Below are 24,489 nucleotides of genomic sequence, written 5' to 3'. Positions count from 1 at the left end.
AAGTGGATGCAAACAGCTGCCTCATTTTTTGGGGTAACTATAGGTTGTTTTTTCTTCAGTGTACACTCCAAAACATTTTTTAGCCTATTTTTAACATTTACACTTTTGAATTCCATAACAAAATTCCATCAAATTTAACTGTGTAACAAAATTAAAACAAATAAACAAAATATTTATGATTTTTGTTTTTATTATATAAAAAAATTTCTCAATTCAATTTGATGGAATTTTGTTATGAAACAGAAATTCATAAATCGTACAATTATTTTTTCGAATATACACCCAAAATATTTTAGCCTATTTTTAAGATTTATACATTTCAAATTCATAACAAAATTTCATCTAAATGAATTGTGTAATGTTTAACAAAATAAAAATAATAAAACTTACAATATTTTTGTATTTATTTTACTAAAAATAAAGGTATAAAATAGTTATAACAGGTCAAAATTAATGATGTAATTGATGCCAGTTTTGCAACAAAAGTAAAGAAATAAAATGTTTTGTGACTGCATTGAATTTCTAAGAACTGCATTTCAGTAAATTCCTCTTCCTGTCGTTCCAATTCAAATTCCAATTTATCATCCTGTAGGTTGTGGCCAATTCCAATCAAATTCACACTTGTGAATTGAAAGGGAGCCAATTTTTTAGTTTGCCCAACACTGGTGTTGAACTATGCGCACAGATTATTTTGAAAGGGTTTCAGTTTTATCCTGGAATATTCCTTAATTCATATTAACTTTATGTGTTTGTTAATGTTAATGTTAATAATACGAGTTGTTACCAATGGTTGGACTACTCCTCACTGAGGTGCATATCTAGCATGCTGCTGAGTGTGTGACATGAAGGCTCTGACCTGTTTTGATGATGTTGCACAACTCATAGAGCAGCAGTTTGTTGTCTCCTCCAGTGTCCAGCCGCTGCTCCATATAGCTGTTCAGCTCATATACCACACTCTGCATATTCGTATCCTGGTACTGCTGGACACAACAGAGACACACATACACATGCACACACACTGTATACTTTATAAACTATACACTACAAGAGCACAGTGTGCACGGAGTCTGTACCCGCAGAATTCAGCAGAAAGCCTGCACTTGGGTGTTTGTTTATTAAATGTTACAAATATTTTATCGAAGGTGAAGTGTGTAATTTTGTGACTAACTGCTCCACACAGAACTAGAAAAATTATGACTATGATGTGTCATTTGATGATATTGGGCCAATAATGTTATTATGTCTCAATTCAAAATTTGGTCCTGCTATAGTGGCACAGAAATGACACTTTACCTTGAAATAATTTGGAAAATGCTTTTAGCTCCTGTACCAATATAACCAATCAGTTATGACATCCAAGTCATTAATGTATAACTATCTATTTCAGTCCCTGTGTGAGAGGTTAGAGAGGTTCAGTGGATGTGAGGTGCTCTCCAGTGGGAACAGCTCCCTGAACTTCCTGTTTATATAGTAAACATGTGATGCACTGAGGGCAGGCAACGTCCCTGCTCTCCTCACACAAAAACTTGTTTCCTCAGTCTAACCTCCCTGTCCTTTGCAAACCATTCCTTCACAGCTTCTATGTCAATGTTTCCCAACCAGTGTGCCATGAATGATTGTCATGTGTCTTAGTACATCATCACTCAGACACATCACTGTGTGTATCACGCCACTTGTGTTTGTGGTTTTCTAAACTAAAGTATAAGAGCAGTGCATATGCGTTAAGAGCTATTTACATTTATTTTTGTGACATTACAAATTTTAGCCAACAGGTGGCAGCAAAAGACCATTTTTGTGTGTAATAGAAGCCAGTTAGGTGACGTGAAGTGAGTCAGCATCAGTCAGTGTTTTCATTCATCAGCACTACGTGATCGCTCGGGTTACGACTACACTACTAAAGCTAGGCAATAGCTTTAAATAGCTTTAAACTTACAACTTAAGTATTAAGGCTCATCACAGCTGAGAGACACAACAGACTGATTAATTACACAAACTCAAGGAGCTTACCTCTTACCGGATTTTCCACATTGGAGAGGGCATACTGTTCAAAATGGCGGAGGAGATTGCGGTTTCTATATTGAATGACTCTTGCGCACCAGCTACCGCGAAACAGAGAGGAATGCCCCTGCTTGGACGGCTATTTTTACACAGAGAAAATAGGATGCATTTGACCAAAATTACATTATCTTCAGAAAGTTGACTATCACACTACAGCATCTCTGCTTGGGAGTGGCAACAGGTGATCGCACAAGCTCCATATCTCTCTCTCGCTCTCTCTCTCTCTCTCTCTCTCTCACACACACACACACACACACACACACACACACACACACACACACATCCCTGTTTCTCCAGTAACTTGTTTGAAACAGCCCAAGCCGTGATACTTGTTCTAAAGTGATGTTTTTGAGAGGCTTGGACGCATCATTTGGTTTGAACCAGCAACGGCAGATTCTGAGTAATCACAGCAGTGCTGATGTAGGGCCATATCACACTCTTGCTCGTGTGATATTGCTTATATATATATATATATATATATATATATATATATGCACCTGTAAACTGTATACATATTTATATACAGTGGTGTGAAAAAGTGTTTGCCCCCTTCCTGATTTCTTATTTTTTTGCATGTTTGTCACACTTAAATATTTCAGATCATCAAACAAGTTTAAATATTAGTCAAAGATTTCACAAGTAAACACAAAATGCAGTTTTTAAATGAAGGTTGTTATTATTAAGGGAAAACAAAATCCAAACCTACATGGCCCTGTGTGAAAAAGTGATTGCCCCCTAAACCTAATAACTGGTTGGGCCACCCTTAGCAGCAACAACTGCAATCAAGCGTTTGCGATAACTTGCAATGAGTCTTTTACAGCGCTGTGGAGGAATTTTGGCCCACTCATCTTTGCAGAATTGTTGTAATTCAGCCACATTGGAGGGTTTTCGAGCATGAACTGCCTTTTTAAGGTCATGTCACAGCATCTCAATAGGATTCAGGTCAGGACTTTGACTAGGCCACTCCGAAGTCTTCATTTTGTTTTTCTTCAGCCATTCAGAGGTGGACTTGCTGGTGTGTTTTGGATCATTGTCCTGCTGCAGAACCCAAGTTCGCTTCAGCTTGAGGTCACGAACAGATGGCCGGACATTCTCCTTCAGGATTTTTTGGTAGACAGCAGAATTCATGGTTCCATTTATCACAGCAAGTCTTCCAGGTCCTGAAGCAGCAAAACAGCCCCAGACCATCACACTACCACCACCATATTTTACTGCTGGTATGATGTTCTTTTTCTGAAATGCGGTGATACTTTTACGCCAAATGTAATGGGACACACACCTTCCAAAAAGTTCAACTTTTGTCTTTCAGTCCACAGAGTATTTTCCCAAAAGTCTTGGGGATCATCAAGATGTTTTCTGGCAAAAATGAGACGAGCCTTAATGTTCTTTTTGCTCAGCAGTGGTTTTCGTCTTGGAACTCTGCCATGCAGGCCATTTTTGCCCAGTCTCTTTCTTATGGTGGAGTCATGAACACTGACCTTAACTGAGGCAAGTGAGGCCTGCAGTTCTTTGGATGTTGTTGTGGGGTCTTTTGTGACCTCTTGGATGAGTCATCGCTGCGCTCTTGGGGTAATTTTGGTCGGCCGGCCACTCTTGGGAAGGTTCACCACTGTTCCATGTTTTCGCCATTTGTGGATAATGGCTCTCACTGTGGTTCTCTGGAGTCCCAAAGCTTTAGAAATGGCTTTATAACCTTTTCCAGACTGATAGATCTCAATTACTTTCTTTCTCATTTGTTCCTGAATTTCTTTGGATCTCGGCATGATGTCTAGCTTTTGAAGATCTTTTGGTCTACTTCACTTTGTCAGGCAGGTCCTATTTAAGTGATTTCTTGATTGAGAACAGGTGTGGCAGTAATCAGGCCTGGGTGTGGCTAGAGAAATTGAACTCAGGTGTGATAAACCACAGTTAAGTTATGTTTTAACAGGTGGGGCAAACACTTTTTCACACAGGGCCATGTAGGTTTGGATTTTGTTTTCCCTTAATAATAACAACCTTCATTTAAAAACTGCATTTTGTGTTTACTTGTGTTATCTTTGACTAATATTTAAACTTGTTTGATGATCTGAAACATTTAAGTGTGACAAACATGCAAAAAAATAAGAAATCAGGAAGGGGGCAAACACTTTTTCACACCATTGTATGTTTCAAGTTTTATTGTTTAACTGCCTCAGGACTCCCCCATAGTGCAATAATGGAAATACATATCTCATGTACATTTGTAAATTCATATATTTAATTCAATAACTGTACATACCCCTACATTACACATACATTACCACTTGCACATGTACATTCTGTTATATGTCCTATTATTTGTATGTCTATTTATATCTCCTATACCAAAAAACATTCCTTGTGTACAGGAGAACACTTGGCTATAAAGCTCATTTTGATTCAGATACAGTAACCCAGTCAGATGAACAGGGACTGGGCAAAAGTAAACCACTTTTTTTGGTAGGACTACACCACTGCATCCCATGCCATACAGGAGAGAAATAACAAATTCAACTAATCTCTGCTTTATTTGCGGTAGCTCGCAATTTTTTTTATAATTTCTGTAAATCTGAGGGAATCCCATCGCTTTCCTTCATGTTTGACAGCAGCAAAACAAATGCTTGAAAAGACTGAAACAGTCACAACATATCCAAATGCAAAGCTGCCGCTGTATCATCTCCATAGTAACAGTAAGTGTCTCTGCCTCATCTCCACATTTTGCGTTCATTATCACTACCTTGTCTAAACATTCGAGGGACTGCAGACAGCACACATACAATCACAGCTAGCGTTTAATCTTCACCCTTTGTGCTGCGAATGAGACACAAAACCTGCGTTTATACACAGAAACCCTAACATTCACTTAAAATCCCCATTAGTTGTGTAGTAAAATGTGATCAGAATTTGAAGTGCTTAATACAGTAGGCTATGAATCTGAAAATAGCAGTATATGCTGAACACTTACACTGATCAGCCACAACAGAATAGCATTCTGAGATGATATTCTTCTGTACAATTGTACAGAGTGGTTTTCTGAGTTACCGTAGACTTTGTCAGTTCGAACCAGTCTGGCCATTCTCTGTTGAACTCTTTAATCAGTGAGGAGTTTCCATCTGTAGAACTGCCGCTCACTGGATGTTTTTTGTTTCTGGCACCATTCTGAGTAATTTCTAGAGACTGTTGTGTGTGAAAATCCCAGGAGATCAGCAGTTACAGAAATACTTGTTGGGCCTCATGTATTCAGATAGAAGACAAAGGCAGGCTTAACACAGTCGTAAAACCTAACTGAGGCCCACATACAAAGTCATAAATCTTACTGATAAAAACCATGCCAAAATCAAACAAAGGGAGTCCAAAACAGACTACAAATCCCATGAAGCCTTGCTCACTAAAGGATCGAACTCTCAATTCCTATTGGATGAGGCACACAACAGAACGGCCCTCAACCATGACATCATCGCAACTTTGCTCGCCGTGCGTAGACGCAGCTCATCGCTGCTCTCAGGTGTAGCCTCGTGGCACAAGGAAGTAACATCCGACTTGAAACTGTGGCCATACAATCTCCATCTCGCTGGACGAGTTGAGATTACTCTGTGTTCCACCGAACACTCTAACGGATCCGAAGGAGACTGTCGAGCAATCCGCATCTTCATCCGTTTGCCTGCAGAAGTGAAGAGAAAAAGATTTCTCTTCCCTCTTCAATCAAGTCGATGTCACCGATTTCTCCGCCAGCCCGCCGAGAATCAGCAGCCGTACCGCCCGCCGACAGAGCAATGAAACGGCCTCCCGTCATCACCCGAGCCTCGAGGAACCGAGTCGGAGTTAAAGGACAGATGAACACACATTCTACCTTCGTCCTCATGCGATTCAAGTAAGAGGTTTAAGTCTGGGCAGAGATAGAATAGTATAGTGTGTTATTCTTGTGTATCAAGGTTATTGCTTGTACAGTTTACGGACCACCGAGTCCACACATTGCTGCTAATAATACTCAAGGTATTACTGTAATGTACTGTTATCACGAATGAGATCTGCTGTGTTGTAGTCCAACCACATTGGACTGTTGTGTATTTCCGCCATCGCGGGTGAGACCGGCACACTGAGTTTATCCATTAAAGCACCAAAGACCGCGGGACGGTTTACGAGCCATCCACCGCGTCTCTGAGTGATAAACTAACAGCTGCTTTCTCTCCCACGATCGCAAAACCGGCTATGGTGCCGCCACGTTATTCTCTCTCTCTCGTACTAACACACACACGCGACCCCTCACAAACATTCTCGCACACACTTTTGGCTAGTAGATAACTTTGTGATAAAGCTCAGCTTTGCCCCTAAGTTATCGTACAAGCGGAGACACGTGGTAAACGGGCAGATGCCATTAACCGGCATCTCTCTGCCCACATTTGCGGCCATATTCTCTGCCCGGAAATCTCGCGTGACGTACTCTCCACGAGAGTCACGTCCGCCATTTTGTACGCGTCACTCCTTACACATACACACTCACACATTCACACTCTCACACACACACCTACCTTCCTCTCATGTGTTATGGGCTTATTTTTCCATATCTAATCATGTCATTGTTTAGTTTGTAGTTGTTGTAAGTCGGAAGTTTATTGACTGCATTGTATTGATTATTAATTCATATTACTGCATAAATAAACTTTGTTATATTTCAAAGAGAAGTGTTTTGATTTGTTTTGCATACATCTGTGTCAAATGCTGGCAGGGGATGTCAGTGCTCGGATTCAAGCCTTCATTGTTTCCTATTGAATGCTGATTTTCTTAAGAGAACAATCTAGTATTGAGACTGTTATACTGTCTGGTTATTAGTCCCTGATTCCAGGGTGGTGCCCCGGCGATATTAATCCTTATTAATATTCTATTGATTTTGATAATTGATAATTATCTTTGATGATTGTTGAATTTGAAGGATCAATAAGCTAGTGTTAATTCTAATCAATGTTCCATTGATTTTAATAATTAATGATTATCTTTGATAATTATTAATTATTGCTAATAACCAAACCCGCTCCTGAACGTAGCGCACTACATTTACTGGTGCCCAGTATGAGGCTTTAATGAGTTAGATTATATTATTTAATTTAAATATGAATCAATAACTAAATAAATAATTATTAATTATTTCTGATAGTAGCACTGATCTAAACAACCAGTAGAACCTACATACTCAAACCAGCCCGTCTGGCACCAACAATCATCCATGCAATTATCTAATCAGCCAATCATGTGGCAGCAGTGCATAAAATCATGCAGATGTGGGTCAGGAGCTTCAGTTAATGTTCACATCAATCATCAGAATGGGGAAAACAATTTTGATTTCAGTGATTTGGACCGTGGCATGGTTGTTGGTGCCAGGTGGGCTGGTTTGAGCATTTCTGTAACTGCTGATCTCCTGGGATTTTCACGCACAACAGTCTCTAGAATTTACTCAGAATGGTGCCAAAAACAAAAAACATCCATGATGAGAGAGGTCAACAGAGAATGGCCAGAATGGTTCAAACTGACAAAGTCTACGGTAACTTAGATAACCGCTCATTACAATTGTGGTGAGAAGAACAGCATCATGCGGGTTGGCGCTGTTTTTGCGGCACGAGGGGGACCTACACAATATTAGGCAGGTGGTTTAAATGTTGTGGCTGATTGGTTTATGCTGAAAATAAATGTTCATATATGTTTTTTTACTGATTTGCAAAAGGCCTAATTTATTGCACGTCTATTTTAAAGTTTTCTTGCAATGTCAGAGGCAGAAAATTTGAATGCAAAAATAATTAAGGGTCTTCCAATACCCACAGGTTTCACCTTAATATATGGTAGCCTATTTATGTGTGTAATTCTTTTTTTTATTATTCTTGCAAACTGCATATTCATTTATTGTGCGCTAAAATATTTACATGTAATTGCATTTACAATGTAATTAACACGATTACAGAGGTATATAGTGATAATTTGTGAGTTTTCACTTGCAAAACAACCAAAAAAATGCAGCAAATTGCATCGCAAAATTTGAGAAAAGCGGCAGCAAAATGTCATTTTGGGCCACAAAACCAGGAAAAAGTGCCACGAAATCTTGTTGGGACTGAATAACAATAAAACGACTTGCATGTGAACCAAAAGATTCAAACTGAGGCTGCTGAAGAGTAAAATATTAATGGGGCAGAGAGTAAAGCCTAATTTTTTTACACTTAAGCCCCACCCATTCCAGCTAAAAAGCTGTGTTTCCGGATCAAGAGGGAAACGCAACTAACTGTGACACATCAAGAGGGAGACGCAAAGAACGGTGACGCATCAGGAGCATAGGTGGGTAGTAACGCGCTACATTTACTCCGTTACATTTACTTGAGTAACTTTTTGCAACAAAAAAAATACTTTTAGAGTAGGTTTAAAAGTGGGTACTTTTTACTCTCACTCAAGTAAATTTCGAATGAATTTTTTTTAACTTTTACTTTACAATGGGCAGCGTTCCTGTCATTACATTACTGGGTTTAATTTTAATTAATGTGTAATTTATTGAGAGATTACTGAATGGGACTTTTACGAGAGCGGAAGTTCACACAGAAGCGTGTGCTGCTGTCACAGACTGTCACTCAAGTCATCAGTGCTGCAGCATCAAACTCTTCAAAGTGAAACATTTTCTTCGCTCTGCACAGTGAAAAAAATAATAGTTTCGTCGTGCAATGCCTTCATTTAACACCAAGACAAGCTGATATTTCAAGATTAAAATCTCAGCTCCAACTTAAGGCAAAACGCTGAGGTAAGTTTTGGCTCTAATGCTAACACGGGCTTTTCTGTGTGAATGTGATGGTAATTATCAGGGTGATTCTGTGACTGGGCTCTTATGACATCAGTTTTTAAGTGTACAAAGATAGGTAACACATCGAGAGGGAGACGCAAAGAACGGTTACGGATTAAGAGGGAGACACAAAGAAATGTGACACTTTGTGAGGGAGACCCAAAGAAAGGTGACGCATCAACAGGGAGACCCAAAGAACGGTGACGGATTGAGAGGGAGACGCAAAGAAAGGTGACGCATCAAGAGGGAGACGCAAAGTGCGGTGACACGTCGAGAGGGAGACACAAAGAACGGTGATGGATTGTGAGGGAGATGCAAAGATCGGTGACTGTCGAGAGGGAGACGCAAAGAAAGGTGACGGATTGTGAGGGAGACGCAAAGAACGGTGACTGTCGAGAGGGAGACACAAAGAAAGGTGACGCATCAAGAGGGAGACGCAAAGAACGTTGAGTCAAGTGAGAGCTGCCTATGTCAGTGACAGGTCGAGTGAGAGCTGCCTGTGGCGGTGACAGGTCTCCATGGTGGCTCTCCCTGCCATGGAGTGTTAACGCCTTGACTCAACTCATGTAAAATGCGCTTTACACCATGTCCTAACCAGACGCGCCGTGACGCCGCAACACACAATAAAAGGTATAATTTCCATGTTAATCAGAGTTTTTGTCTTAACCAGCCGCGAAACATGACGTGCAACAGGGCTTTCAATTTTTGGAATGGTTTCTATTTCTGCGCCGTCACGCCAGGCAGCACAGTCAACAAATAGGTCTAAAATTATTCTTTTTGCAGTATATTAAAGCCGGCATCTCATTAGCCAGTTCAGAACAACTTGACTTTGGCTGAATGTTGTGCTTGAGGTCTCGTTCTCTTCAGATGGAGCTCTGTTACACACAAACACACACACACACAGTTTCAGAATGGTAGTGGGGAGACATCCATTCCAACTTTTTCTCCGCTTCCTTTTTATGTGGAGATCGGCAAAATAACAACAGGAGTACAGCGTGAACAATCGTAACAGACACAAGAAGGATGCGATTCATAAAGTAACTTTGCCCAGTGTATGTGTCTGATTGTGTATTTATCCTCTCGGGGCTTGCCGTAGAAAGCGTTATGGAGCTTCAGTGAGAAAATGAGTTAAACGCGATAACAGTGTATTAGATTATTATTGTTGTATTTTTGGATGAAACATCATGCTCAAACTGAGTAAAAAATCTTTTAATGCTTAAACAATATAAAATCTCTTGGTAGATTTCGGTCGTGAACGACTCAAAATGATTCACTGACTCTCTCATAGTACATAAGGTGCTCCTTTGTCGCCACCTAGTGACATCTCCAGAATGGGTTACTGAAAAAATCAGTTAATAAAATTAAACAAATTTGTGACACAGAAGCAAGCCACACCAAAATACTTTTTTGTAGTAATTTTTGCAGCTAATTCTGCACAATTGTGCAGTTGATTTCATATACTTCAATCACTAAAATCGCTGGAACTGGTGCTTTTAGCTTATTCTTTTAAAAAAATATATCCCCGGAACAAATTTTCATGGACCAGTGATTCTCTCACCTTTTTCACCCCTCATGAGTTTACATCCCTGTAATTTGCTGTGGCATTGCAAGAACTAATTTGCAAGAACAAATCTAAAAATGAGAAAAGAAGCACATTTGTTATTTTTTCATTACCCAGTTAGCGCTCTTGACACCTGTGACCTCATGCAGCGTACCTATGTGACTTGTGTTTTTTGCATAGCCGAATTTCAAACATTACAAGTAAACACGCTTCTAAGATGGAGAGAAAACATGGACAAGTTCTTGAAAAGGAAAACTATTGAGGATGGTTATGTGGTATAGTCTTGTGCTGTGGTATTTTTTATATGTAAAAAGTGTGCCGTGGCAGAAAAAAGGGTGGGAAACACTGGTCTATGTCATATCCTCCTCTTTCCGCCCCTCTTCTTCATCTCTATCCCCTAAATCAATGGTTCTGGTTTTGCTTCAGTTGAGAGCCACTGGTCTAAACCAGCAGGCCAAAGTGCTCAGGCAGTGTGTGTCTGTGGTTTCAGGCCATTAAAGTGCCAATTATCCCATTAACAGGCCATTGTCTCTTTTCATATAAACCTGTCACAGGCCCATCTCCTGCATGTCATTTGTCATTTAGCAGAAACTATCATATTTAGCAGCTGTATGTCTGTTGCTGAGAGATTTATGACAGAAACTTTTCAATGAAGTGTTTTAAATAGTGCTCTGATAACTGTCCTCACTTGGGGTGCACTGCCTTTTGGCATGAATGCTCACAAATTTGTTACACACCTATATAAATGGGGCAATTTCATAATATTTTTAACATATAAAGGGGACATATTATGAGGAATGAAATGCTCCTTTATAAATGTAGATAAAATAGATTGATGTGCTCTGAAAACATACTGTAGATTTTAGTCAAATGTCAAAACTTCCTCAGTCCAAAAAGCGCATTTATTGAAATAATAAAAAAAAAGGTTTATTGCAATATTCCGACATCAAATAGAATCATGAAATTACTCCTTGAAGGTGCACGCATATACACACATACACAAAACCGATGCCTCACTTACCCTGCTGACTTCGTTAGCTGAGGAATCATCTGTTAAAACACAAAAGAAACACACGTCAAACCAAATGCAACATAACATGCACTGTAAGTCGCTGATCACCGAGTAGTTGTTTAGGCTATAGAAAAGTTCTACTTTATTTTATTTATGTGCTAAATCTATATGCCTTTCAATAGGTGGGATTGTAAAAAGAAGACATTATGCGGTGAAAAATTAAATCAGGACATGGTGACACCAGACTCGAACCTGCATGTAACAAGCACTGCATTTACCACTGCACCACAGCACATACAACACAACCATGCAAAACTTTAACTCAATATACTGTATACATTGTAACTGACCTCAGATAAATATCTTCAGGAACATTTAAACAATGTTATTTCACTTAACTGTAAAATCTTTAGTTGGCCATTTTTGAGAAACTTTATATAGTGAAATAAGCAACCGAATGAACGTCACTATAACAATAATTTTTGCAAGCTGACTTTTACGCGCTGTGTTCTACGTTCCGCCAGTTTCCTGGTGTAATTAACACTATAGGCACTACAATAACTGTGCTATTTTTATTCACTTTCACACAAACCACAAGTACAACAGCTGATTTTGACTTTATAATTTTGCTCTATTATACACACACTGTTATGATATCAAAACACTTTTACTACAATGTATGATTTGAAAAACTATACATTTTAACGCTTGTTTTACAGACCCAGTTTACACCCTTATTCCAAGTGAATTATCTTCAGTATGAGCTCACGTCATAGTGTTGAACTTTGAACTCGGAAGACTGAGGCTAGAGCCCAGCCAACACAGAAACTGACATGTGAAACAAAAGTGTCATAAAAGCGACATTAAATGACGTGGTTACTTCAGAAAATCTGCTTTACATGTTGCATTTGCTTTTAGGAAACTGTCGGTTAGGTTTAGGTATTGGTTTAGGGTAAGGATGTCTGTTTTGTTCACCTCTTATTTGCTTATAGGACACTATAGATTAGGTTCAGGTTAAAGTTTTAGGTTAGGGAGGTACGTTTTACTCATTAAAACATTCATATAATATTCACCTTAAAAACTTTGTCTGATTACAACACACTCTGGTTTTCACTCACTTTTGGCGCCCTCTGATGGACATTTCACTTGGAAACTGCAGCAAAATGTTTAACGAAGCACATAATTTCTTTTTGCAAAAATGTTGCCACGACCACATAATGCTCATGAGATCAGGCTGGAAATAAACCAATAAGCTACGAGAGGCCAAGTGTTACAAAGATTTAATGACAGTAAGAGTTCTTGGACAAAGCTGCTGGCAACAGCAATATGATAAATGACAACAATGTTCAATAAATAAATTAATTTATTAATTCATATTAATTGGAATAAACAATTAGTCTGGCAAGTAACCTAGTTGGATAGACAAATGGTGTGTTCATGTCATGTTGGGATTACTGTAATTACGAAATTCCGACTTGTAAAAAGGGTTCACGCATTCTTAGAACTCGTAATTACATGTTGTCAGGGACGATTATGGTCTTGTGAGGCCCTGGGGCACCAGCTTTCTGTAGGCCCCTGTGGCGAGCAGGATGGGGCCGAGCAGCGGCTGGGCAGAGCAAGGCCGGGAAGACTCGATATAATTGATTTCAATACAGGTGATGCGAGAGGAACGGCTAGATAATCTAATGAGCATAAATACGCACAGCACACACATATTTTGGGTAAAATAGCTGGTTTTCTATAATATCAAACTGTTATTTATCTATACTTTTCAGTATTGAATTCATTATAAGTACAGTATAATAATTATCAAAATTTATCTTGCTTCGTCCACCATCTTGGATTTATTTTTCCACCAAGCTCATCACGCTGCATTCTGAGATCTCCTACCTGGGGAACAGAGCATGTGAGTGAAGCGAAGCCGTGTGACACTCCGCTCAATAGCCCGCCCCACGAGTGTGTGCTCCACTCAACTGAACACGGCCCAAGCGGATGCTCCACTCAAGTACCGCTCAGGCTAAAAGTTTCTGTAGTATACTTGGTTCCAAGCACGTATATACAGTGGCCCAAGCAACTGCCCCTTTGCCCACATGGGCTGAGGTGCCCCTCTGGGTGAAATATAGACTATAGGTTGACATTTATTAAATTATCAAATGATTAGTAATGAACACATCTGAAATTATGTGATTGTATTGTTATGTTTTTGTATATTCTAAAGGACTGTGGTTATTTATATAATAATTATTATATTAGTAGATACCATGTGCCCCCTTTGTTTTTCCTTGATATTTTTAAAGCATTATAAAGTGAATCTGGACTGTATATGCGTCGAACGATCATGTTGTCATGTTTAAATTTTTTTTTTGTTCATGTTTTGTGTTCATGTCTTTTATTTTGGAAGTTAGTTCCTGGTTCATGTCATGTGATTTCTTGTTCCCTCATGTGATCCTGTCATGTGATTCCCCTGTTCATGTGTCTTGTTTTCATTGGTTCATTGTCTTGTTAACTTGTTACCCATGTCAGAGTATTTATAGCCCTCATGTTTGCCTTTGTCTTTGTCGAGTATTGTGTTGGTGTAACGTCGTGTCATGTGTTCAAGTCAAGTCAAGTCAAGTTCATGTTTATGTTTTGTTTTGGTTTCACGTTTGGATTTCACATTCTGGAATATATTCATTTGTAAATAAACTGCACTTGGGTTCTTCACATCATCTTGTCTTCGTCTGCCTGTTACTGCCAGCCAATGTTACAGAATACTCGACTGCAACATGAACCCAGCAGTTTGCCTCATGCGGTTACGCCAGGGAAACCGTTCCATGGAGGAATATGTGGAGGACTTCTGCGCTCTGGCCAGCGAGGTGGATTTCAATGAGATCGCCCTCAAAGAATTTTTCTGATTTGGGCTAAATGAGCCGGTCTCCTCCATGATGCCTGGAGGTCGGATTACCCTCAGTCTGGCTCAATACGTAGATTTAGCCCTGCAACTGAGCAGTTAATTTTTCACTGTAGGAGTGGCTGATGAGGAACTATGCACTCCTACAGTGACTGCCATGTCAGAGCCGTCCACCGTCATGGCCGCCAAGCCAGAGCTCCCCGTCATGGCCGCCAAGCCAGAGCTCCCCGTCATGGCCGCCACAGCAGAGCTCCCTGTCATGACCGCCAAGCCAGAGCTCCCCTTCATGGCCGCCGATCCAGGGTCCCACGTCATGGTTGCTGAGCCAGGGTCCCACGTCATGGTTGCCGAGCCAGGGTCCCACGTCATGGTCTCTGAGCCAGGGTCCCACATCATGGTTGCCGAGCCAGGGTCCCACGTCATGGTCACCGAGCCAGGGTCCCACGTCATGGTTACCGAGACAGGGTCCCACGTCATGGTTGCCGAGCTTGCGCCACCTTCTGCCCCGAATCCCGAGTATGCTCCATGCCATGTCACAGACACGCCTGAGTCTACTCCATGCCATGTCACAGCCACGCCTGAGTCTGCTCCATGCCATGTCACAGCCACGCCTGAGTCTGCTCTATGCCATGTCACAGCCATGCCTGAGTCTGCTCCATGCCATGTTACAGCCACACCTGAATCTGCTCCATGCCATGCCGCAGCCAAGCTTCAGTCTGCTCCATGCCATGTCAAAGGCTCACCTCTGGTCCACGAGCCAATGCCTACGCCTGCCACGGCCAATGAACCAACACCCACACCTGTCACGGCCAACGAGCCAATGCCCATGCCTGCCACAGCCAATGGACCAGCGTTGCAAGCCTTGTCTGCCCCAGAGCCTGCGTTGTAAGCCTCGTCCATTCCAGAGCCAACTCTCACTGAGCCATTAGACCTGGAGTTGGTTCCCGCCCTTGTGCCCACCCTGAGTCCTCCTGATCAGTCAGTTCCCCCCAAGTCACCGGCTTGACCATTGCCCCATGTGACATCTCAGACAAGGGGAACTTCCAACCCTCTGACTCCGCCTAGACTCTCCGAGCCCTGGACTCCACCTTGGCCCTTTGATCCCTCAACATCACCTCAGCTCTACGTTCCCTCGGCTCCAACGCGGTCCTCCAGCCTATCGGCTTCACCAAGGTTCCTCGTCCCTCCAGCTCCTCCTTGGTCTTTCGGTCACCTGGCTCCACCTTGGCTCTCCGATCCTCCAGCTGTGCCTTGGCTCTCCAATCCTTCGGCTCCACCAGGGACCTCCATCCCTACGGCTCCGCCTTGGTCCTCAGCCCCACTGGCTCCGCCTAAGTTCTCCGATCCTGCATCTATACCTTGGTCCTCCGAACCTCCGCCGCTGCCTTGGTCCTCCAAGCCTCCGGCTCCACCCTGGCCCTTCGAGCCTTCGGCTACTCTCCGGGCTCCAAGTTCTCCAGTTTCACCCCTTGAGCCTCTCACGGCTCCACCTTCCATGGCTCCGCCCCTCAAGCCTCTCATGGATTCACCTTCCATGGCTCCGCCCTGGTCTCATGCTCCATGCCTTGTCTGACCAGGCCATGCTCCACGTCCTGTCTCGCCAAGCCATGCCTCAAGGACCCCCCCCACCCCCCCACCCAGCTCCCTATTGTGCTCTGTTAGTTTTGATCATGTTTGGGCATCGGGAGCTGCCCCTAGTGGGGTGGATATGTCACGTTTAAATGTGTTTTTGTTCATGTTTTGTGTTCATGTCTTTTATTTTGGAAGTTAGTTCCTGGTTCATGTCATGTGATTTCTTGTTCCCTCATGTGATCCTGTCATGTGTTTCCCCTGTTCATGTGTCTTGTTTTCATTGGTTTAATGTCTTGTTAACTTGTTAACCAGTTCAGAGTATTTATAGCCCTCATGTTTGCCTTTGTCTTTGTCGAGTATAGTGTTGGTGTAACGTCGTATCATGTGGTCAAGTCAAGTCAAGTTCATGTTTAGATTTTTTTTGTTTTACGTTTGTATTTCACATTTTGGAATATATTTGTTTGTAAATAAACTGCACTTGGGTTCTTCACATCATCTCGTCTTCGTCTGCCTGTCATTGCAAGAAACATTACACATGTCTTGTGCATGCACTCTTTATATGTACAGCAAGGTTTAACCATGGATTTAACAAATAAAAAATATTTGTCCTGCATAAAGTGAGATTTTGTCCAATATATATATTAGATGAAATCATGTTTAATTATCCCAAAACAAATAAAAATTGTTTAATTCACAAATTACACTGCCTTCGTTTAAGAAAAGTTTTATGTAATCAATTATAGATTTTTTCTCTGCGCATGAATGCAGCAAGCGATGTCAAAGATGTTATCTGCAACCACTAATCTAGTCATTTTTTTTTATGTTTCACTTATTGTTAAGGTGTGGATTTGGCTTTGGGAAACTGACCAGCAGTTTTGTGCCACTTTATCCCGAAGCAGAAATCGAAAGCAACAGGCGGTCGATTAAGTGAGATAATTCTGCTATGAAATTATGCGAGAGCGGAAATCTTTACTAATCAAATGCTCAATTGTACAATAGAAGCATGAAAGCAGAATACTCAAATTAGGACACACTGATCTGCAAGTTCATACATGTTTATTGGTTTTGATGCAGGGATTTTTTGTGTGTGTTCAGAAGGATTCAAGGAAAAATGCTTTGCCAATATACAGTATTATCAAGCTTACATATTCAATTGAGGGTGCTCTAACGTTCTCAACCCTGCAGAACCGGGCCTGCATCTAGCTGGCAGCTGCACTGATATGATGGCACAACAACAAGATACATTACTTATCTATTAATTTATTATCGAATAGTAGTGTAGCCTACTAGCTCACCTTTTGCTGCACTACCATGTTCGCATAGCACATCCTCGTGCTCTCTGGCAATGTGACACATACGATTCCAAAAGGAATATTTGCTAATTCTCACGGTCTCTCCACACTCCCTTTCGATTTCCTCTTTCTTAATTTTGATTTATACTTTACATTTATTCAGGCTATAATGTTTGCAACTTCACTAAAACAATGTTTGAGCTCCATAACCTCAGGCCTATTGCTTATTTCACAGATTCCCAAACTAGCATATCACGAAGCACATTCTGGGTTGAGCGAGTGGAACTGAGCAGCCTGAGTGAGCGGAGCGGAATCTTCAAAAAGGTGCTCTCCGCTCAGGTGGAATTAACACCGCTCCACCCAACGCTCCACTCCGCTCTCACTCCGCTCCACTCACATGCTCTGCTGGGGAAGGATACATATGATGCTACCTTAAAATTTCACCAAACCAAGATATATTAGGAGGTAGCATAATTAAGGACGTTTTTAACACCTGGCTCGTTTGCAGCATTTGTTTCGGAACCTGGTAAGTTTTCTCCATTAGTTCGGTTCGTTTAGGCATATATGAACATGGCAATCACACTCAGATCCGCACCAAAACAAACTGAGACCTCCTGGATGAGGTAGACTTGGACCGATTGCAAACGAACTCTTTAGCAGTTCGCTTCAGGTGAGAATGCAATCCGACCCAGTGGACCAATGAACCAAACAATATCCCTATAAATCCATGAGCATACCTGATGGATCTGCCTAGAAGACATCTACAGGTCAGCTCGTCACTGTAATTCACCATCAAAACGCAGATATCCTTTTGGCGAATATGTTAGATATACTGTAGTTGCATGTTTAAAATGCAAGTAATTTGATAATTCCTGATGTAGTTTTAGCACGATCGCTTCTCTCTTTTGGATAGCGGCAGAACACATGTAGGACAGTGTTAGCAACTTTGTGACAGATATGCAATTTTTTCGTGGCTTCGCTCTGCTGTGTGTGTGCGTGCTTTGTTAGAATGGCACTTTTCAATGTAGAAATCATGCAAAAGCAACTAATGAAGTATAAAAATAACTATGAAGGAAATTTCACACCTTTTGTTCATCAGACTGATGGATGTGTATTTGCAGAGCAACCTCTGACTGGAACACACATTCTGTACCGTGTGGTGACAATACTCGAAAATTTTTAACAGTTGACAATTTGTTTTACAGGCATATCATTTTAACCGGTATGTCAATGGATGCACTACATCCTGGAACAGCGCACAAACAAATTTGTGATCAATAAGGGGACAGCTTGCTCACATATGACTTTAATTATTTATTTATTTATTTTCCTTTTTCTCCCAATTTGGAATGCCCAATTCCCAATGTGCTTTTAAGTCTTCGTGGTCCCATAGTGATTCGCCTCAGTCCGGGTGGTGGAGGACGAATCCCAGTTGCCTCCAAGTCTGAGACCGTCAACCCCACGCATCTTATCACGTGGTTTGTTGAGCACGTTGCCACGGAGACATTCACACCATCCATTGCGGCAACCATGCTCAACTCACCACGCGCCCCACCGAGAACGAACCACATTATAGCGACCATGAGGAGGTTACTCCATGTGACTCTACCCTCCCTAGCAACCGGGCCAATTTGGTTGCTCAGAGGACCTGGCTGGAGTCAACATATGATTTTAATTGACACCGTTTTGGTCCGATTTTAAATATTGCTTTGTGAAAGCGAACCAAACCAAGAAGAAAATGCAACATTGTAACAATTTTAGCCCGTTTCAGAACAAATCATATGAGCTACAGTCTGAAAACCATTAATTATTTGTACACCCTAAGAGACCTACCTTTTGGAACAGCATTCACATCGTGAGCGCACCTTTGGTGATATATATATATATATATATATATATATATATATATATATATATATATATACAGTTACTTTTTTTATAGATTACATGATTACATATTAACAAGGCAATGGCAGTAAATTGTTAATAATTTATTGATCATCCTTATCCTTCTCTTTTTTATAATCTTTACAATTTTTCATTCTAAATAGCACACCGCTGATATACAGTATGTTCGGTAAGTCTTTGAATGTTTTCGGAAGAGAGGGAGAGGGGGCGATAAGGAGACATGGGGCAAAAGAATCACTGTGCAATGTAAATGCTTACAAGCAAAGTGTGACCCGAAGCCATGCTCATTAGCCGAAGCAGCGCGTGAGTCTGAGCTCCACCCCGTCAAGGCTTCAGAATTTCTGCAGAATCCCCCAACAGTGTAAGTGAATAGGCATCTAAAGTCAGATGGTCAGATTCATCAGCCAATCAGATTTATTTATTTGTTCTTGTGGGTGTTATCTTTAGGATATGTCCCAGTCCAGGCCTTCTAGCTGGCCTTGAGTGACGCAATCATGCTTTAAGTTATGTACGTAATTTGAAAGCGAAGAGCGCGAGATCTTGCTGACAAGTCGGCTGTCATTACTTCTGGTATTGCCGTTGAGAAAGAGATCCTTATGGATTTAAAAACCTGAGATGTTCTGCATGATTGTGTGATTGATTAATTAAACAGGAAAGGAGGGCTGATTTTCACTTCAAGTAAATTGGTAAGTGCTTTTTGCATTGTTATAGCAACATCAGGAGTTTTCTAAGTGTAAATTAGTCTGCTTGAGCATTCAGTGTCGGATCAAGTTTTGAAAAGTAACCATGTACCCTGTCAAAACAAAATTTATTGCAAGCAAAATTTAAATCGCAAATATTATAAGAGTGCTTTTCTTGGTGTTAGACCCCCTTGGTTCTGGATTTCATGTGTGGACGTGTTTTTAAAATGCCAATTGGTATTATTAGTTGACTGCCACGTAATGTATGATGGGCATACGCCGTCATTGTGAAACTGTGTTTTCTTAATGGCATGAATCGCACTGAAGGCCTAGACTTAAAATACATGGACCACGGCTGCTGAATACATAATTGTTTGTCATTTCTGATAGTATTATATAAAACTGTTAATTTAAAAAAAAATTATAATAATTAGGGCCTCTGATTAGGAACCCAGGGAGAGATAACATGGCTTTCACACATTCAAGCACTGTTTGCCACTTTCTACCAACTTTGCATTTGCAGTGCCTTGTTTCTGATTTTTATCAGAAGGCCCCAGGTAGTCAGAGGCCCGGGGCACTGGCCCCACTGGCCCGGTTCATAATCCATCCTTTCAAGTTGTAAACTTAGAATGACAGGTCCGACTGGACGGTTGTGACTTCATGTAAAAAGAAAATTTATAGCAAAACAGTTAAAGGAAGGGAACATATTTCTGTTTGATATTTTATTATGCCATTGATGCCTTTTGTTCTTAAACATTTTGCAAGAAAATATAGAGGTGAATTAATTAAGTGATAAACATTTAGCTGTTTCATCAACAAAGCAGTTTTGGCATTATAAGTGATGCCACAGAAATGAATAACTTACGAGGTTTGAATAGCTCAGAGGAGAATTTACAAATTGTCATCTCATAATTACAGCAATTCTGACATGATGTGAACACACAATAAATGTAGGCCGTTTATAGTTGCCAAACAAAATTGCAACGTAATATCCGCCTATTTCTTGAACACAGAAGTGTCCCCCAATTCATATCAGAAGCCTGATTTTGTTATCCGTTCTTCAGTGTTTTCACTCGCATTTAAACTTTAATAAATGTAATTTTTATATAGTGCCTTTAAAGGTAGCTTCTCAAGGTGCTTTACATAAAAAGACAAGCATATAACAATACAAAGAATAAAAACAGAGTATACAGTATAAACATTCATATGGAAACACGTTTAATAATAAAACAGAATACAAAAAATAAAATAATCAAGTAAAAGCTGTCCTGAAAAAATATGTTTTAAGATCAGACTGAATATACCTAAAGTCTGAGCTTCTCTAAAATCAGCTGGAAGCGAGATCCACATTTTTAGAGGATAAGAAGCCCTCTCTCCCATATAGTGTATACAAGTCTGAGGGACAGCTAAAAGACCAGATTTGGAGGAGCGGAGATTATGTTTAGGGGTGTTAAGGGTTAAAAGCTCAGACAAATACTGAGGAGCCAAACCATGCAAAGTCTTGTAGGTAAGCATAAGAAAGTATACATTTTTAGCAGATGGGTGTTTGTCATATTAAATGTGTAAAAATTGCCAAAAAAACAACAAAAAAAGCATGTTGCTCCAAACTGCCGATAAAGAATAGAATGGGCAGTCACAGGCTGAGCAATATGGAGTCCGCGAAGTTATCATAACTTCAAGCGTGGATCATCCAATCAGATTTTCGAGCTAGTTTATTTCTCGATGTATGGATTGACATTATTTGCTAAAGCTTTAGGACTTAAAATCTAAAAGCAACATGAACATTTGAATAAACTGAGAAATGAGCCCTTGGAATATAATGTAAAAGGCCGCAAAAGACAGAATGGCTTGCAAAGTCTGGTTACCAACAGACACTTGCCGTGCATGGCCTTAATGTAGCTGATAAAACACAGTCCTTCACACCACACAATACAGATACACATTCACAGCTGTGATAGTCTCACTTAGCCAGAGCTTTGAAGTCCAGTCCACATTGCAGCTTACTCTGTCCAAGAACCGCCTACTTAGACAGAAAGACAATATCTGACCAGCACGTAAAGCAACCAACCACAATTTGTTAAGATTTATGTGATATTTAGGGGTGGGTTAATCAAAAAATTTTTATAAAACACAATAGACCAGCATCAAAGATATGTCATAAAACAATGGTGCAGTGAACGCTTATAATGGAAACACCTAAATAATAGTGTAAAATGTGTAAAGACTCTGTAATCAGAGTTTATGCTCATTCAAAAGTGCTTCCAAGTTTCATGTGCAATATGCATTAAACGGTTAGTGAATGGACTGTGAACGGCATTTAACTTTGTGCGACATCATCCTTCTGCGCGGACATTATGTTTTGGCTTCGCCATACACAATGCATTATTTAAATTCTTTTAAACTGACTGATATCAGGTCAGAAGACTCTGGGCTGTCAGTTAAGGGTTAAACAATCATTTTATTTTAACATGGAATAGTTTTTTTATTTGTGCTTTTCCCAATACAAGTTGTTCCAAAGCAGCTTTACAGAAAATCAGCTGTAAAGTCTGTAATGTCTCAAAAACATGAATAACCAACACTCCTGGAAACATTATAAACAATTTGATAAAAAATAAAAATAAAAAAATAACTTGGTATTGTTTAAAATTTCACAACTTAGAACATGTTTAGGAAAACTAAATTTTATATATATATATATATATATATATATATATATATATATATATATATATATATATATATAAAATGTTTTTTTTTGTTTGTTTTTTTTTTTGCATGTTTATTAGGTGCTACTAGTTACAAATCAAAAAGAGAAATTGAAAATTCACACAACAGTCACGTCCTTGTCTCTGGAGTTAAGTACCATAGCACTATATTCCAAGTCTTTAAAAACATAAGATAACTTTGTGTGAATAATACCCCACAATTTAAGTCATTATTTTACAGGTAATCTTCCCCTGCTGAAGCTCTGAAATCTCATTTGTGTTTGCATTCACATATAAAATAAATACAAAAAAAGTTTCAAATATGTAGAATTGAGAATGAGATTTCAGAGCTTAGAAAACAACGACAGAATTTGGATTTTTGGGTACACTACTTCTTTAACTCAGCTGTCAGAACCCAAATCTGTAATTATATAATTTAAGTTTGTGTTTATTAAAAATTGTTTTACTATTTACAGTCATAAGTACAAAAAAATATATCCTTTATACTTTTCGGTCATTTAGTCATAATGGACTTTGCAAAAAATAAAAGAAAAAGAAAGTGATTTGTAAATTCTATTCACCCTGTGCTATATTGAAAGCACTACATCAACACATTTGGTGTTTTACCTTTTATTTGTCTTTTGAAAATATACACTAATTTCAAATCAGACTATTGAAGCACACTCCAAATAAGTTGGGACAGGGGCAATTTAAGACTAATAACAATCTGACGAGTTGAAATAACAAGGTGATGTGAAACAGGAGATGTTAAACAGGTGAGGCAATCGTGCTATAGTATATAAGGAGCCTCCAAAAACAGCCTAGTCCTTCAAGAGCGAGGATGGGTCGAGGCTCACCAATTTGCCAACAGATGCGCACTTTGAGAACAATTCTTTTGTTCTCCAAAGACAAATTGGAAGGATTTTAGACATTTCACCCTCTACAGTGCACAATATAGATGAAAGATTCAAGGAATCTGGGCAAATATTGGTGCATAAAGGGCAAGGCCAAAGACCACTTCTGAATGCATGTGATCACCGATCCCTCAGACGTCACTGTCGTAAAAACCGTAATGCATCTGTAATGTATATCATGACATGGTCTCGGGAATACTTCGGTAAACATTTGTCAGTTAACACCATTCACCGCTGCATCCACAGATGCAAGTTAAGGCTTTACTATGCAAAGGAGTAGCCATACATCAACACTGTCCAGAAGCGCCGCCGACTTCTCTGGGCATGGTCTCATCTGAGATGGAAAGTAGAATTAGTAAGTAAGCAAGTACATTTTATTTATAGAGCACTTTTCAAGAACAGACGTCACAAAGTGCTTCACAATAAAATACTAAAAAACAAATAAGAAACAGAGTAACAGACATTAAATGCAGACAATCAGATAAAAACATGAAACAAGACAAACAATATTTAAACAAAAGCAGGTCTAAACAAGTGGGTCTTTTGCTGATTTTAAAAATGTCCACAGTATCCACAGATCTTAAGTCCAAGGGGAGAGAGTTCCAAAGAATTATACACATTATACACAGTGGTAAACACTTGAATGTCCCAACTTTTTTGCTGTGGGTTGCAATCATCTGATTTGAAATAAGTGTTTAAATAAATAAATAATTAACATACAATTCACAAGGTAAAACATCAAATAATGTGTTGTTTTAGTAATTTCAATATACCACAAGGTGAACAGAATTTACTAATCACTCCTTTTAGTTTTTGTTACAATTTCCATACTGTCCCAACTTTTTTGGAGTTGGGGTTTTCTCTCTCTCTCTTTCTCTCTCTCTCGCATGACATGACTATCTATCTAACTAGCAGTCTGTTTGTCTTAGTTAAACCTTCAAACCTTAAGCTTTTAAAACCTTTTTTTTTTTTCAGCTAGGCTTTGTTAAGCCAAAATCAAAGTTTGTCTTGATAAACTTTACCTACCAAGTTATGTATTTTTGTAACTTTTGCAAGTTTGTTGCCGCTAATGGCACACAGAAATTGCAC

The 24,489-nt window shown here is 39.8% G+C and overlaps 1 protein-coding gene across 1 annotated transcript in view; it reads right to left on the bottom strand.

The window, feature by feature from the left end:
* LOC127413922 (cAMP and cAMP-inhibited cGMP 3',5'-cyclic phosphodiesterase 10A-like) overlaps window positions 1–24,489 on the bottom strand; it is a 146,271-nt gene that overhangs the window by 63,295 nt on the left and 58,487 nt on the right. The window contains 2 exon segments of the mRNA XM_051651493.1: window positions 857–977; window positions 11,449–11,477. Of these exon segments, the coding sequence (XP_051507453.1) occupies window positions 857–977; window positions 11,449–11,477 (150 nt within the window).

Source organism: Myxocyprinus asiaticus, chromosome 23 (assembly GCF_019703515.2).
Source record: "Myxocyprinus asiaticus isolate MX2 ecotype Aquarium Trade chromosome 23, UBuf_Myxa_2, whole genome shotgun sequence".
NCBI classification, from domain to species: Eukaryota; Metazoa; Chordata; class Actinopteri; order Cypriniformes; family Catostomidae; genus Myxocyprinus; species Myxocyprinus asiaticus.
This window is presented reverse-complemented; position numbering and strand designations above follow the sequence as displayed.